The following is a 17,849-nucleotide window of genomic DNA, read 5'->3' as shown; positions in this document are numbered from 1 at the left end:
AGAAATGCATCAGATGTGTGGTTTGGTGGAAACGTGTAGGCTGAGACCTGGGCTCGTTAGAAGTGTTGCATAATTTATGAATTATATATATATATATATATATATATATATATATATATACACACACATACACACAGTCTTTTTAATGTGTATATAGGTGTTTACTTTAGGCTATGGTTTAGCAATTTTACATTTTAAAAGGGCCAGAGTGGGTAATTTGCAGGGGATTGTTTTCAATGTAAATTTTGTGTAATCATACTTGAAAAGAATAGTAAAAAGGTGCGGGGGGGTTGTTAGTGCAATTTGGTAATTAATTGCATTCATTCTTTTATGAAGATGAGCGCACAGGTCTACATTATAGTCTAGGGTGAATGGAACTCTGAAGGCTACTGTTGGATTATGTCATCTGTTGCAAGTATCTTGTGAATTTTGTTCTGTTCAAAGTTTCAATAAATGCATCTCTCTGGAAGAACCGGTTGCTGCCGGAACTACTTGCATTATAGTAATAATTAATTATCATCATCCAACTACTACATCACTACATTGGTGCTGTTTAAGAGACCAGAAATGCATTTCGGATTTAGTAACAGAAGTCGGTGGTGACAACAGTCCTGTGAGGTGGACAGAAGTCTGGTGGAGAACCAAAAGCTGTGCTGTGACTTCAGAGTCTGGTGGTGACTTGAAGGTCTGATCTACTAAGTTGAACAAGTTTGGAACCCCAGACTTATTCTCTGGAGACTGGAAACTGAACCAAAATACTGTGATATAGATATAGATATATATAAAATCCTACATACAGGAAGAAGCCTTCCTTTCCTCTTTAGATTTGAGTAAAGTTTGTAGATTGACACTTTTTTAACTTAAGTTGGCCAATAAAGAGTATCAAACTTTTGAGAAGTTTTGATCCTTTTTGTCAGGCTTTTTACAATTGTATAATGAAAAGCCAGCATCTTTAATACCTTAATATACTTTAAGTTAGTCATTAAAATTAAAAGAAATACTTACGCTTTCAAATACATTCTGTAGTTGCATTTGAACCTTTGTTAGGGTCTCCTATAAAAAGAGTAAAACATTGTATTAGCAAAATGAAAGGTGATTATACTTGAGAAAAAAAAAAAAGATGTTCTTGAAGGCTAAAAATGTTACTACAGGTAAGCAGATAAAACATCTGTCATTTTTTGATTCATTCGTAATTTATCGTTTCCAGTGAAATGAATGCCTATCATAGGTGTGCACAGCCTATTGCATTAGGGTGTGCACCTCAAAGCTCAAATGTATGTGCCTGTGTATATACTGTATACTGATGGTGTCAGCAGAGCAGTGGATGGTGTCAGTCGTTTTTATTATTTTATTTTTTATTATATTTTACATACTTTTTTTTATTTTTTATTTACATTTTTTTTAGGAGCCCTGCTAGGGGGCTTTGTTGAAATATCAGGGGTTTAAACAGGGGGAATCTGCACCACACAAGGATTATTAGGGTGTGCCAAGGCACACCTAGCACACCCTGTGAGCACTACTATTATGCCTATAATGGTTGTGCCAGCTCATTGCATTGTAAACTCAAGACCCTAACAAAATAAATGGAAATGCTCATCTAGCTTACAAAAAAAAGCCCCATCTGAAGCAACAGTTGGTCCTTTCCCCTATTACCCTTTACAATTGCCAGGCTGACTTAAAGAAGAGCTTGAGCGGCTACAAATGCTGTAGCTGCTGATTTTTAATAAAAAAAAGATTCTTTCTAGCCCAGGGTTCCAGCCCTGTCTTAACTCGGGCCAGTTCTTTGCTGGGCTTTGGGTCCCTGGCGCCGCCATGTTGACTGTGGGAAACCAGCTGTGACTTCTTGTGGTTTCACAGCCGGCTCCCCACTACACATGTGCGAACCACGCTGTGCTATCTGAATGATCTCGCAATGTCTCAGAACATTGAGGCGGGGGAGGGGCAAACTTTGTAGGTGATCCAAGTGGAAGTGGGAGCGGGGACCTGTCAAAAGTAGGTACCCGCTCCTCCCCAAAATAGGTTTACAAAAAAGAGGGATGGGGGATAAACGGTACCTACCTTTCTGAGTGATGTTCCACTTTAAGTTCTCCCAATTTGATAAAATAACATCAATAAAAAAAACATTAAAGCGTTATGAGAAGGGTTGCATAACATGACTAGGTTCTGCCTGCATATAATAATGAAAGTGAAGTCTAAGTAAATGGTGAAAAGATATCGCTGAAAGGGACATCAGCAGACAATGTTGGAATGAGGTTATGTGAAGAACTACTTTAAATTACCCCATAGTAATTCGGCACTAAATGAAATCCGTATGAGTTGGTTAATATGGGAAGACGTCACCAGCCAATGGGGTGGATTTACTAAAGACAAATAGCCTGTGTACTTTGCAAGTGCAATTGCACCGATTTTCCTTATGCTGCGTACACATGAACAGACTTTCCAGGAAAGACTAGGTCTGACGGGATTAGTCCGTCTGAAAATTTGAGTGTGTGTGGGCTAATCTGTTCGTTTTTTGGGAGAAAAATCAGACGGACCTAGAAATAGAACATATTTCAAATCTGTCCGACGGACTTAATTCCTATGGACTTAATTCGGGAAAAAACGTTCGTCTGTGTACTGGTCAGACGGACCAAATACGACGCAAGGGAAGCTATTGGCTACTGGCTATTGAACTTCCTTGTTTAGTCCCGTTTAAGTCATCACGTTCAAAACGAACGGACTTAGTCCATTCATGTGTGGGCAGGTCCGTTCGTTCTGAAAGTCTGTTGGAATTTCGGTAAAAGTCCGTTGGGGAGACTGTCGGACCTAGTTTGCCGGAAAGTCCGGTTGTGTGTACGTGGCATTAGAGCTTAGTAAATGTGGTAAAGCTCTGCTAATTTCCATCATCCAATTATGTGCAAGCAAAAATGCTGTGTTTTTATATTTTCTTTGGATCACTTTAAGAGGTGATAACCCCATCCCCGATCTATCCAAAAACAAAAAAAAAGATAAAAAGATTTGCCTAGTGTGGGGCCTGAAGTCTGACCAATGGAAGGGGGCCCACTGCAGAACATGGGCTCAGTTCACACCGCTGTGACTCCAAAGTCGTGTGACTTGCTTGCAAATTCCCTGGGACTTTTGTGATTTACATTGCAGACTATGAAACTCAAATCACACCAAAGTCACAAAAATGTATTGCAGGAACATTTTTTTGTTGCTGTGACTTAAGTCACATTGATTAAGACGGCACCATTGAAATAAATGTGTTTTGACTTGTCATGAGACTTTGTGTTGCATGTCGCATGAAATTTTCTTAAACAATATTTAAATATACATACATTCACAGATATATTAGCAATCAGTACTTAATATTTTACCTGAATGCCTGTAACTATATTGTCCAGTGCATAGTCAGTGAAGTCGCTGATGAAGTCTCCTGATACAGTGACTATAGAGACCAAGTTTTCTGTCAGTTCAGTAATGGTCGTAGACGATAAGATGAGTGTTTTAGTTACTGTATTAGCTGATTCTTCAACAATAAGCTACAATGAAACATGAAGGTGAAAATTTTTATTTTTCCCAGAATACAATATTCAAGCTGGAATTATGCACATTCACGCATGTCCTTCAGGAAAACAAACCGTCAGCCTCTTCCATAAACTGCTGCTAAATGTATTCTGAGGAGGCCACTGAAAGCTGGAGATGAAGATTTACTGATCCACTTTTTTGAAACATCAGAATCAACATATCAGCAAGGGCATTTTATGAAGATACCATATACTGTGTGTGTGTGTGTGTGTGTGTGTATGTGTATGTATATGTGTATGTATATGTGTGTGTATATGTGTGTGTATATGTGTGTGTGTATGTGTGTGTGTATATGTGTGTGTGTAATTGTGTGTGTATATGTGTGTGTGTGTGTGTGTGTATATGTGTGTGTGTGTATATGTGTGTGTGTGTATATGTGTGTGTGTGTGTGTGTGTATGTGTGTGTGTGTGTGTATATGTGTGTGTGTGTATATGTGTGTGTGTGTGTGTGTGTGTATGTGTGTATGTGTGTGTATATGTGTGTGTATGTATGTGTGTGTATATGTGTGTGTATGTATGTGTGTGTATGTGTGTGTATGTGTGTATGTGTGTGTATGTGTGTATGTGTGTATGTATTTATTTAAAGTATTGGGGCACCTGCTTGTACACGCATATGAACTGTGCATTCCAGTCTTAGTCTGTAGGGTTCAATATTGCGTTGGCCCACCCTTTGCAGCTATAACAGCTTCAACCCTTCTGGGAAGGCCGTCCACAAGGTTTAGGAGTATCTTTGTATTGATACATGTCCCCTAGGGCAGGACCCAGGTCCCCAAACACTTTATGTCAATGACATACCTATAAGCCTTTAAAATTAGCACTTTTGTTTTTTCATGTTAGTGTTCCATAGACTTTAGCGGGCTTTCGAATTTGCCACGAACGCATATGGTTCGTTATTTGCCATGCGTCTGAACAACCAAAGTTCGGCCCGAACTTATGTTTGGGCCGAACCGTTCGCCCATCCCTACTGGCAGAATCAATCAGGTTTTTAAAAACGTATACAGGGGTACATGACACAGCATTAGCACTGTGCTGTGTAACATGCTTCAAAAGGATAAGGATAATTATTTTTAAAAATTTTTTTAGGGTTACAACAACCAGTTTAAGGGCAAAATAGAAAAAAACTACACATATTATAAGGTTTTTTAATAGCATTAATACAGTAGTGTTTTGTTTTTTTTCTTGATCCTGCCAAATGCTAGCAAAAGTGTCAGATAAATACAGGAAGACCCAGTCTCTGCTGCTAAATGGTCAAAGCAGTTCCCAGTCAACCAGCAGGGGACACTGACTGCAGTGGATTGGATGAAAGCACATGGTGACCACCATCCTGCAACATTGGAAGCCCAGCGCTCACTCTAATAAAGAAGGCCTCAGAGAGCAGAAACAGGCAAGATCAACCGGTATGTATTAAACATTTTCTCACACTTGTATAAAAAACATTGCACAGTGGCATATAAAATTTAAAAAGGGGGCAATTTACCAGAGCCTTAGTATTTGGGCTTATATATAACTTTGAAGAGAATTTATCACTTAAAGTGGTGTTGCCGCCAAAAAAAAAATAAAATTTAAGATTCTTAAATAACAATAATAAATAATAATATATAATAATAAATAAAAATAATAAATAATAATTAATAATAAATATAATAATAATAATAATAATAATAATAATAGTTTTACTCACCTCTAAATACCTGTTGCTAGGGGGTCCCTCATAGTCTGCCTTCTTCCTTGCCCGGGCTGGTCACATCACTTCCCCTCGTGCCGCACAGTCATCTGGGACCTGTAACGGGTCCCAGGTGACTGTGCTGCATATCACGGCGTGCATGCGCAGTGGGTGCTCAGCTGTGAAGCCACGGCCAGTTGCCTACAGTACGAATGACGGTACCGCGAGCGGAGCGGGGAACAAGGGGGGGGGCTTAGTTCTCCCGCATCGCTGGACCCTGGGACAGGTAAGTGTCTGATTATTAAAAGCCAGCAGCTGCAGTATTTGTAGCTGCTGACTTTTAATTTTTTTTTTAGGGGCACCCCACTTTAACTTCATCACACACACCTGCCCACCTGCCCCCCCCCCCCCCCAGTAGCTCCCTTGGTAGGCACACACTGCTTCTGGGTAGACTTGTGCACAATGGAAAATTTCTTTCAGTTTCGGTTCGTTGTCATTCGTAAAATACATCATTTCGTTCTGTTATATTCGTTATGTTATGTTAATACGTTTGCGGATAATTCGTTATTATTCGTAGAGTGTCGAATTCATTCGTTCGTATTTGTTGAAATTCGCTATTTATGTATGTATAGACATTCGTGATAATGATTCGTAGTTTGGAAAGTCGTTTGTTTATTGAATCTTTTAACACACACAATGACAACGTCTCTTCTCCTCGGCTCAAATACAATACAACACCCTTCTAACTCAGTTCTCAGGAAAGCACGTTGCCAGTAATCCATCGTCCGGCACAAAATTAGCTGATTGGACTATAAGATTTACTTTGAGCTGACCTTTTGTTTCATTAGATCTTTAAAGAATTACCGAATTCATTCGTTATATTTCTTTCGTATTCGTTGTTATTTGTTATTTTTTTTTATTCGGACATTCGGATGCATCCGAATGATGCAAAATTCGGCCGAATTTCGATTCGTTATGAAACGAATTGCACAAGCATACTTCTGGGTAAGGGAAAGCATTTGACCTTCACCTAGTATGTAATTGTTAGGCCTGAGGGGCCATTTGCTATGCCTAGGGCCTTTTCCCCACATTGGCCCACTGGGAAAGTCAATACTGGCCAACTGGGGAGTTTCCACACTGTCAGCCACGAGCAACATTAACTGTCCCCATGGCCACTTTTAACTGACAAGGAACCTCTGTCAGGAATTGTTTTTATTGTCTTTGTCCCCATGAGGGGTCTTCCCTTTCATCCAGATGACTTTTTTTTTTTTTTAGCAACAGAAGAAAAACCTCCTTTGTGGTCATACATAATTAATCTGGTAGAAGATCTAACCCTCCCCTAAGTTTTGACTGGAGTCCAGCTTTAAGACCCCTTTTACACTGAGGCACTTTACAGGCTCTACATCACTAAAAAGAGCGCTTGCATAGCGCCTGTAAAGAGCCGCTCCTGTCTCTCCAGTGTGAAAGCGGTGCGCTGGCAGGATGCTAAAAATGTCCTGCAAGCAGCATCTTTGAAGTGCTGAACTAAATGGGCACCGCTTCAAAACCGCCGCTTTTTCGGCGCTTTATGGGTCATTTTAATCCTTTTTTCGGCTGCTAGCAGGGTGGCTTTAACCCCCCACTAAAATGACGGAAAAGTACCACTAAAAATATCTGTGTTTACTGCCAATGGCCCCGACGCCTCAGTGTGAAAGGGATCTAATAGTTCTAATCAGTGGAGAATAAAAAAAAAGAAGCTCTATAGGGCAAATGTGACAAAGCTGTCACCATTTATACAGAGCTGAGGACCTAGGAAAAAAAACAAAACAAAAAAAACACACACACACACACACACACACACACACACACACACACACACACACACACACACACACACACACACACAATTTTATGTAATGCCCCCACATACCTGCATACTACATGAAAGGCTTAAAAAATGATTAATCAATGAGAGCATTGAGAGCATTCCAAACAAGGAAATTCAGTTTTATTCAAGCCAAGCTTCACCAAGTGTAAGTGATCGGGTTTGTAAAAACAACTTAAAACAACTTAAAACACCTTAAAATATATGACACATTTGCATGAATACTCACTGCTAAAGAAACCGCAACCGACTCAAGAGTACATTCAATGGCGGTTACTTCATAATGGATTGAGTTACCATAATGTTGAACAGATGCTGCAAAATGAATGGAGGCGATTAGTGAAAATGTTGCAAAACAGTACAGACCTGCAGAAAACATATTAGACCCCCTTCACACCGTGCCGCCTATAGTGTTGGTGGTAAAACGCCGCTATTTCGCTATAGCGGTGTTTTACCGTCGGATCTGCGGCGCATTTCGCCCTCTAGCGGGCCGATTTTACCCCCCGAGAAAGGGTTAAAACTGCCCACAATAGCGGCGTTTTGCTAGCGTTATAGCCGTGCTGCCCCATTGATTTCAATGGGGAGCAGCAGTGGAGGAGCGGTAAACCACTCCTTCACAAAAAAAAAAAGCTGCTGGCAGGACTTTTCCTGACGCCCTGCCAGCTGACAGCTCCAGTGTGAAAGCCCTCGGGCTTTCACACTGGACACAATGGAACAGTGTTTGTGGGCGGATTGCAGGCGCTATTTTTAACGCTATATCACCTGCAAAACGCCCTCAGTGTGAAAGGGGTCTAAGATTGTCAGAGAACTTGGTAGACAACCTGGTGTAATACCTGTTGGTCTGGGACCTTCCTGACCGTCTCCATGCGAAATAGCTTGTGCCTGGGAACTGCCCAATCAGGCGGTGAGCAGTGAATTGTGGGGGTGCTATGGTCATTCCAAAACTGCATCACTGCGACATGTGTCAATCCGAGAGATGCTGGATTTTGCCTTTACTGCCAATTTCTACATCTAACTTCATCTATGTTTTGTACTGCAGCAGTAAAATAAACTAAAATAATCCAAACATTTTAGGATTTGTTAAACATTCACTCAAATAGTTAAATAAGTATGAAGTCCACTTTATATATAAAAATGAGGCAGATGTAAATGTAGGATTGTCCATCACAGAAAAAACAATGTCGGCTTTCCTGCTTGCCTTACCCTGAACGACCGCAGGAGTGGTGAGAGGTAGTCAGGAGATATAGACTTGTGATACATTGTTGTTACATGCTCTTTTATTTTGAATTACATTGTAAGTGTGCAATCTTCACAATACTTTGCCAGTTGCCACCCAGAATCACAGACAGTCTCTCACTAACTCACGATTGCCTAGTCCGAGCAGCGGTAAGTCTGAGGACACTCTCTGAGATTCTCTGAGACTAGTCCAGAAGAGAAAGAGGGACAGACCCGGACAGGACAGCAGCAGTGCATCCATACAAACACTCTGCGCTCCAGGACACAGGCAGAGCTCCTCTCCCAAACCCAAGGTGGGAGTGGTACTGCAAGCCAATGGGAATACATGGTGTGCTGTGGGCAGGACTGCACGCACCACCAGCTCCTAATGCCTGGTGATCGATCTGTCAGCCTTCAGTCCGAGCCCAATAGATTGGCCTGGTGGTGTACCACAACAAGCGTGCGGGTGTGCCTAATGATCTATTGCACTTGCTGCAGTGGCATTATTAAACTCTGTGTGCCACTGACTGCAGTGCCACCTGTCACTGGTGCCATTTACAGCTGCAGAGCAAGGACACTATGCATTTAATTTTGGCCTCGGGGGGAGGGAGGGTTTGAACACCCCTGACCCCCCCTTATCTTTGCCCCTGGGCAAAAGTAACCCTTTCCTTCATAACATATTCCATACATTTAGCCCTTTACATTCACATAGATTAATAAAGAAAACTTCTTACTTGTGATGCCTTGGAATACAGCGTTGACGGAATCTAGGGAAGTGAAAATCACTTCTTGAATCTAGTAGGAGAAAAAAATTTCATTAATGACAGCACCAAAATACGACCGCCCAATTGTCCGTTAAAATAACACAGTGCCGTACCGCAAAAAACGGCCTGGTCAGGAAGGGTGGTAAACCTTCTGGAGCTGAAGCAATTAAATAAATTGTAAGGATATAAAAAAAAAAAAAAAAAGGAAGGGTATAAAAAAAAAAAAATTTGGAAAGTGTGACATTTTTATGGCTCGCTAGATAAATATCTGAAGTATTATGATCAGGAGGTGAATACGTTTTTTTTTTTTTTTTTTTTTATTTCTTTAAGTACATTTGAAAACCAAAGTAAGTAACAGAGACAAATAACAGAAACAGGTAGCAAGAAGGGCCACAAAATGGAATTAACATGTCAACATGCACCAGCAAAACACAATATGGGTGGTCAAGACGATATAGCATGGTGTGTGATTTTTAAGTAAAATGTGATATGTCTATATTTTTTTTTCTTTTAGTCATTCAATAAAAAAAAAAAAAATCAAATTTTCTATAAAACACTTACTTTTGCTTCTAAAAGTAGCTTACAATTTGATGTAAAACCGTTCACTAGGTTCACTAGGTTCACTAGGCTCCCCAGTGCACCTCCTAATCCAACGGAAACTGCATTACTACAAAAGGAAAATAAAAAAAATGTTATATATAAGTGGTATTTCATAACAATCTTAGCAAAAAAGGGCACACACATGAAGATTAGAGCTAGCCGCACACCCCCATAACCATATTTGGAAAAAAGAAGAAGAAATTCCCCATTGGGGTTTTAAAGCAGCAACAGAAAATTCTTTTGTATTGTTGTGGAACTCTAGAAGTGATTTGGTAAATAAACTCATTAATCTTTTATAAAAAGTAATCGGTCCTTCTGTTGCTGCTTTAAAACCCCATGAGGTTGATACCGGTTTACATGGCAAGTGTAATTTTGTTCAGCCAGATTGCTAATTAAGACACCTCTTCAGACACCACAGCCAGGAAATGACCTCACTTTTCTTTACCGCAGTTAACCACTTAAGCCCCGGACCAATTTGCAGCCAAAGGACCAGGCCACTTTTTGCGATTCGGCACTGCGCCGCTTTAACTGGCAATTGCGCGGTCATGCGACGTGGCTCCCAAACAAAATTGGCGTCCTTTTTTTTTCCCCACAAATAGAGCTTTCTTTTGGTGGTATTTGATCACCTCTGCGGTTTTTATTTTTTGCGCTATAAGCAAAAGTAGAGCCACAGTTTTGAAAAAAAATGCAATATTTTTTACTTTTTGCTATAATAAATATCCCCCCCCCCCCCCCCCAAAAAAAAACATTTTTTCCCTCAGTTTAGGCCGACACGTATCATTCTACATTTTTTTTTTTTTTACCAAAAATAACGCAATTAGCGATTATTGATTGCTTTGCGCAAAAGTTATAGCATTTACAAAATAGGGGATAGTTTTATAGCATTTTTATTAATATTTTTTTTTACTAGTAATGGCGGCGATCAGCAATTTATATTGGGACTGTGACATTATGGGCGGACACATCGGACATTTTTGACACATTTTTGGGACCATTGTCATTTATACAGCAATCAGTGCTATTTAAATGCACTGATTCCTGTGTAAATGACACTGGCAGTGAAGGAGTTAACCACTAGGATGCAGTATAGGTGTTATGTATGACGTTATGTGGTTTTTTTAGTGTAGGGGGCGTGGCCTGGCATGTGACGTCACTGATTGTCCTTCCCTATAACAGGGAACAGACAATCGGTGACAGCCACACTAGGAAGCACAGGGAGAGGTTTGTTTACACAGACCTCTCCTCATTCTTCAGCTCTGTGACCTGATCGCGGGACTCCAGCGGCGATTGGGTCCGCTGGTCACGTGGCCACGGTCACGGAGCTCAGGACCGGGTCTCCCGACCCACGGCTGGGCACTTAAAGAATCACGTGCAGGTACGCGATTGTGCCCAGCTGTGCCATTCTGCCGACGTATATGGGCATGAGACGGTCCTTAAGCAGTTATAGCAGAATTTCACCCTAAAGACAAAGTTCTGCTTTATGTCCTCCCTCCCCGTCTCCTCTTCCAGAACTTTTTTTTTTTGGGGGGGGGGGAAGAAATCAGGTACCTAGTTTTCTCAGGTACCCGCTCCTACTTCCCCTGGAGTCACCTAGTCAATTCCACTGGAAATCCTCCTTCCTCCTCCTCCTTATAAAGTAGATTTGAATTCAAACTTGATAACATTTTGTATGTTAAAGACCTATTTAAAAAAAAAAAAAAAAAAAAAAGTAGCGATGATTTCTCCTATTATCCTATACATTCTGTTTTCACTCTTTTCATCCTTTGTTGCGATTCAGTGCTAATAATCGCCTCCTGCCTCTTCCCGTCACATCCTGCCTACATTCACCATTGTTGGCTCCCTGTCATTGCTCAGGGTTGGCTTCCTGATGGTGCCAATAGTGAACCACGCCTGCACTATGTGTACTAACGTGGTCACTTACAGTAAGGGGACCAGATTTTTAAAATGAAATCCGGGGACATTTTTTTTTTTTTACTAGCAATGGCGGCAATCGGTGACTCTCTGCCCATCGCCGCTTGCCGCCCTCCTCACAGCCTGTCTAGTCTTACTCTTCGGGCCCCGGGTACTACTGGGTGGGGAGTGGAGGAAGATCACTCCGCTAGGGAAGGCAAGGAGATAAGCAGGCAGGCAGCTGACTGGGACTTGAGCCAAGGTAGAAGAACATGTGAGCGGAGCTGGATGGGCATGCACCTGAAACTGAAGAAACATTCCCTCCACTCCGACCGACACATGAGCATCAGAAAGGGGCGCAGATAATGGAAAGAAATACACCCCCCTAAGCTAGTAGGAGCGACAGATTGGGGGTGTGTAATTTATTTATTTATTTTTTAATTCTGCACTGACTGTCTGAAATTGCCCCTGCCCCTGTTCAAATACAATCCGGGGACAAAACCGAGGACAGACTTGGTCCAGGAACAGGTCCAGGGACAGTGCCGTCAATCAGGGGACTGTCCCCGGAAACCGGGGATGTCTGGTCAACCTAACACTTAACAGGAAGTGTCTGAAGGATCACCTTCATGGCAGGATCGCAAAAGATATTATTGTACAGAAATCTGCAGATTAAAAAAATTGAAAACAATGTTTAAAATGACATTAACATGTTAATGTGGAGTTACACCTAGATTTAGAAAAGAGGAATAGGCTTTTTGGCTGTGATGCAGTTACAGTATTTACAGATCAAGAATACCTTTGTCTATGGATACTTACTTTGCAACTTCTAGGGTGACTTGAAGTGAGCCTTCTATCACATTTAAGTTGAGGCATCCTTTTCTAACAAACAAACCGAGTTGCCCAGTTACATGAACACCGAGTTCTAATCCAGTAAAGCTAATAAAGAGAAAAATGTTAGTGCAAATAGTTTAGTATTTGATGCTGATAAATCATGAAAACAAAGCACAGATGAAAACGAAATATAACTTAGATGTGCTCATAAGGCTAGGTTCACATTTATCTATGCATGTATGGTTGATGCGTTTTTGCAGCACATTTTCTGGCGTGATTTGCATTTTTAATATGCGGTTTTTTAACGCATTTTCCATTATTTTGGGGAAATATTCATGTTGCTAGGTGGAGATACCTGTTGTCATGGAGAAAAATTCACCAAAAACACATGTACATGTTCATGCAATTCCATTGAAGTCTATGGAGCCAAAAATGCATCATGCTGCCTGTAAAAAAAAAAAAAGTCCTAGCACCCTTCCAAACATATCTATTCAGGAAACTGTATAGATATGAACGGGGCCTATAGGAAATAAGGTTAAATGGATTTGAGTGCGTTTTTGTGGATCTGAAAATGCATTAAAAAAGGAATAAATGTGAACCTAGCCTAAAGCCATTGCTATTGGCCATGTAGGTAAAAAATGTTTTGGCTGGAGAAGGGAAGTCAATTTACATAATTTTCAATAACTTACCCACTGCGTAGTGGTAATGTGCATTATCATAACGCATCTTGCATGCATTGCTGCGTTGTGATGACATTCACTTGAAGATGTGCTGGCAATGTTTGTTGGGGTGCCTTTTAAAATAGATTGGAATTGCAGTTTATCACACTGCAAACTATGAGTTACCCCAATGAACAGGTGTGAAGCCAGCCTTAAAGTGGTTGTAAACCCTTACAAAACCACTTTGACCTACAGGTGAGCCTAGATTAAGGCTTACCTGTAGGTCCAAGAAATATCTCCTAAACCTACACGGTTTAGGAGATATTTACAAAAAGATAGCCACCGCTGTCTACGGCGCATGCGCCGTAGACAGCAGCGCGCAGGCGTACTGGGCAGGCCGCAGAACACGGCGATATGCTGCTTGTGTCGGCTTCCCTGCACATGCGCGGGAGTGACGTCATCGCGGCTCCGGCGAATCACAGCGCCGGAGCAGCGAGACCCGGAAGTCACTCCGGGATACATGGCAGTGGCGAACATGAGGACGGAGGACCGCTTCGGGGGCTTCGTTCTCAGGCAAGTTATTCATAATGAGCTAGTATGCTATACATACTAGCTCATTATGCTTCTGCCTTGCAGGTTGCATTTTTTTTTTTTTTTTTAAGTGCCTTTACTTCCTCTTTAAGGTTTTAACTTTTTTTGGCTAAACATTTTGCGCTTCTTTTTCACCTTTTAACAAAAATAGGAACAATTTAATTATTTTTGTAAAAGTGCTTTTTTACAAGTTTTTTTGTTTTCGACCATTTTCAGAGTGACATGCATAGGCCAGGCCTTTTATTTCAATAGGATTCCCCTATGCATGACAAACTCAGCAAAGTAGCTCATGTGGCTTTTCACAGCATTGAGCCTGGCACGTTTCTAACTGCATGCTTTGCCACATTTGTTGTGTGGAGATTCCTTGCGTTTGGAGTGCCATTAACAATGAATGGCACCGCAAACATGACATGATTATTATTATTATACAGGATTTACATAGCGCCAACAGTTTACACAGCGCTTTACAATATTAAGGGAGACAATACAGTTATAATACAATAAAATACAAGAGGATTAAGAGGGCCCTGCTCAGAAGAGCTTACATTCTAATAGGGCAGGGGTGATTTTGCATGTGTTTACAAAATACTCAGGTGTGCATGGAGCCTACAGTTTACAAATATTTGTAGTTTTTTTTTTTAACATTGATACAGTTTTATTTTTAAGTGATATTAAAGCTTTGTTTTTTTTTAACATTAAAACAACAAAAATGTTAAAAACTTACCTGCTCTGTGCAGTGGTTTTGCATAAAGCACCCCAATCCTCCTCTTCTTGGGTTCCTCGCCAGTGCTCTTGGCCCCCGCCCTCCTGCCGAGTGCCCCCAGACAAAGCAGCTTACAATGGAGCACCAAAGTAGGCTTGTTCCTGAGCCACGGCTCTGCGTGCCCATTCACACACAGAGCCACGTCTTGGCCCCGCCCCCTCTCTCCTCTTTGGCTCACTGGCTGTGATTTACAGCAGCGGGGCCAATAGCACTGGTTGCTGTCTCAGCCAATGAGGAGGGAGAGCCCCCAGAGAGCCGAGGTTCTTGTGCACAGCGCTGGAGAAAGATCAGGCTTGGGTAAGTATTGGGGGGAGGGGGGGCCTGCACAGAGAAGGATTTTTACCTTCATGCATTGAATTCATTAAGGTAAAAAAAAAAAAAAGCCTTTAGAACCACTTTAAGATTTAGTAAGAAACTCCATAAGTTTGCAGTAATATTGGTTTTAGTGCATTTTTATTGAAAATATAGATCTGATTAGTGGCGGCCCAACCATAGGGGGCGCATGGGCACTACAAAAAAAAAAAAGTCCTTACGTGCACTGTGTTCTGACGCCGGACACAGTGCACTTATGGGAAGTGCCATGTCTGTGCAATCACGAGATTGCAGACGCGGCACTTCATTTGCGTGGTTTTAACCCCCCGTGCGAAGCACTGAGTAGCTTCCGCCCGACGCTCGTAGTATATATTACTACGGCCAGGCGGTTTAATTGACATCTCAATTTGATGTCACTTCCTGTTTTCTCTCTCCCATTGCACCCAGGAGAGAGAAAACAGGAAGTATGAGAGGAGTGGACCCCTCTGTCGCCCATGTGGAAGAAGACACTGCAGGAGAGGACAACACACAGCAAGGTAAGTACTGCTGTGCTCCCACAGAGAACGGGGGGGGGGGGGTGGGTTTGATGTGACACAGGCAGGCTGCATTTGGTGGGACACCGGCTGCATGTAAGGACAGACTCCGCTGGGGACACCTGATGGCAGGCGACATGGCTAGTGACACGCTCAGGGCTCCCACTGATTCTGCATTATGGTGAGTTGAATGATTTCATATTATTTTACAATGTAATAATAGAAATAATGTGCTTCAATCATCCTGACACCATAACAACCATGGTGCCGGGATGATTGAAGTGCTAACACCAGGTATTTGAAAGATCTTTATCTGCTGAGATGATTGTTAAACTTTCTAGAATACACATATTTCTATTGTTGTGTGGGATCTGGGCCTGCTGTCCCTCCGTCCCTCTCTCCTTCTCCCTCCATCCGTCGTTCATCTCAGACGCTAACCACACCGCCTTCAAGCCACGCCAACTATTTCGCTGAAACCACGCCCATTTTCACCAAGTGGAAGGGGTCAAAAAGGAAGGGCAGGGTCTGGCCCCCCCCCGCCCTAAAACTTCACCAGCCGCCACTGGATCTGATAAACAGTTGAGGTGCAAAATCAGTAGCGCCATCTCTTGATTCTACAGGCCTTGTGCTTTCAAAAAATGTATAGTTTGTCAGGATGTCTTTTACTAACTGACAAAGATCTAAGTGAAATAAAGTAGTATAAATTAGCCACTCATCTGAAGTAAAAAAACAGGAGGCCGGTTGAGACGTATTGTTGCTATGTCTATGCTCTTTGACAGCGAAGAAAGGAAAAATGTCCCATATAACATAATAATAAAAGTTTGGATTTTCAGCCTTCCCCGGTCTACAGTATGCCAAAAAAATATTTGGCTGGGAGTTGGGATTAACATTTTGAGAAAATCAAATCCATGAATGTTTATCCAGAAACAATATCAAAACATATCTAAAATGCACTTACTGAAGGCTGTTGAGTTTCACTGCTCCTTGAATATCGAGTTGATAGTAATTATTACTTTGATATGTAATGACTGTTTGAAGTGATATTAGGCCTGTAGCAGATGTACTGTGAGAAAAAAAAAACACATTAATTAGCTTTTCAATAAATACTGCAATCATGCTAATCTCAGAAGTTTACCTTAAAGGAGAAGTATAAACAAAGCCAGTTGGTTCTGCACTCCTGGGACCCATTTTCAGCCGACAGAGGGCTCATAGACCTGGTCCAGCCTCTGAAAAGATCTCGGACCAGAAGCTGGCTCGGCCTCTCAGTGAGCACTGAAGGGGCAGAGCAGAGAGCTGGTGACTGACACCTGTTCTCTCCAGGCTGAAGACTGAGAGCTAAGTGATCAGCTGTGTTTGATTGCTCAGATCTCGGTCTTAGAGGAGGTGGGGGACAGCTGCAGGTAGGATCGGTGCTGCTGCTGCTGCAAAAAAAAGCCATACTCCTCTTTCAAAGTACTAAGCCCTTGTACACACGGTCGGACATTCTGACAACCAAATCTGTTGGATTTTGTCCGAAACTGTTGCATACACACGGTCGGACAATCCGATTGTACATAACGTGATGACGTTATTTCGTTACGACGGGACTACGTTCAGACTAGTAGCCAATAGCTTTGGTCTAGGAATTTGATCTGAGCATGCGTGACACTTTGTCCGTCGGAGTAGGCTACACATGATCGGAGTATGTCCGATAGGAGCATTTTGTCGGAAAATTTTACGGACAAGTTGAAAAACTTGGTCCATCGGATACTCCGAAGGAAACAGTCCGATGGGGACCACACACAGTCAGATTATCCGATAAAACGGACCGATAGGAGACATTCGGTCGGAATCTCCGACCGTGTGTACAAGGGCTAAAAGTCAATGCCTGCTATGTGTATATAGTTTTGGATTGGGTGAAGAAGGATTAGAACACCTGTTAAGATGGTATTGTTGTCTATGCCTCCTTCACCCTCTCTATTTGTCCTGTTTACCACTATCACTAAAAGCAAAAGTAAAAGAAAATCCCAAATTTTGTGTTGTCCCCAGAACAGGAAAGGATGGTAAAACTTCCAATGGGGACACTAATTCTGGTAACAATGAGGGACTTCCTCACTTTGAATGGATTTCATCTTGCTTCCTATTGTGGCTATGGGACCTGAAATTGAAGAGAAATCCCCCCAAATGAGACACTGATATAAAAAAAAACCAAAAAAAACATTTAAGGGAGTGTTTATAACAACATGAGGGTGCATGGGGTTATAAACACTCCCTTAACCACTTGCCGACCGCCTCACGCCGATGTACGTCATCAGAATGGCACGGGCAGGCATAAGCACATATATGTACGTCCTTTGCCTCCCGCGGGTCGGGGGCCCGATCGGGCCCCCGCCCGGTGCCTGCGGCGGTCGGTTTTCGTTCGGGAGCGATCCCGGACGAGGGGACGGCCATTCATTCATGGCCACCCCCTCGCGATCGCTCCCGACGAATGGAAATCCCCGGTGACATCACTTCCTCTCCTGTAATGTAAACACAGGAGAGGAAGTGATGTATTCTCTCCTCCGTGTCGGTATTTTTCGTTCCGACACGGAGGAGAGCGGATCAGTGAGTTGCACCAA

At 42.1% G+C, this 17,849-nt stretch overlaps 1 protein-coding gene across 1 annotated transcript; it reads right to left on the bottom strand.

Annotated features, from left to right (window-relative positions):
• Nucleotides 1–2,938: 2,938 nt before the first annotated feature.
• LOC143934980 (uncharacterized) lies at nt 2,939–11,337 on the bottom strand. Its single transcript, XM_077458527.1, has 6 exons — nt 11,264–11,337; nt 9,635–9,740; nt 9,044–9,104; nt 7,324–7,409; nt 3,357–3,521; nt 2,939–2,965 (listed from the first exon to the last, which is right to left on the bottom strand). Exons 1-6 carry the CDS (start codon nt 11,335–11,337, stop codon nt 2,939–2,941), a joined length of 519 nt encoding a protein of 172 aa, XP_077314653.1.
• Nucleotides 11,338–17,849: the final 6,512 nt, after the last annotated feature.

The sequence above is a fragment of the Lithobates pipiens genome, unplaced genomic scaffold (assembly GCF_037356315.1).
Source record: "Lithobates pipiens isolate NorthernLeopardFrog02 unplaced genomic scaffold, aLitPip1_a1.2 Scaffold_28, whole genome shotgun sequence".
NCBI lineage: Eukaryota > Metazoa > Chordata > Amphibia > Anura > Ranidae > Lithobates > Lithobates pipiens.
The sequence above is the reverse complement of the archived record's forward strand: the minus strand, read 5'-3'. Positions and strand labels throughout refer to the sequence as shown.

What these genes read in the sequence shown, in the direction of transcription:
- LOC143934980 (XM_077458527.1), bottom strand. Translation starts at nt 11,337, where the DNA reads ATGTTATCAAGTTTGAATTCAAATCTACTTTATAAGGAGGAGGAGGAA. An exon ending in AGCTACTTTTAGAAGCAAAA is followed by an intron (nt 9,105 to 9,634) that starts GTAAGTGTTTTA and finishes TTCTCCTACTAG; the next exon opens with ATTCAAGAAGTGATTTTCAC. An exon ending in CGGTTGCGGTTTCTTTAGCA is followed by an intron (nt 3,522 to 7,323) that starts GTGAGTATTCAT and finishes GTTTCATTGTAG; the next exon opens with CTTATTGTTGAAGAATCAGC.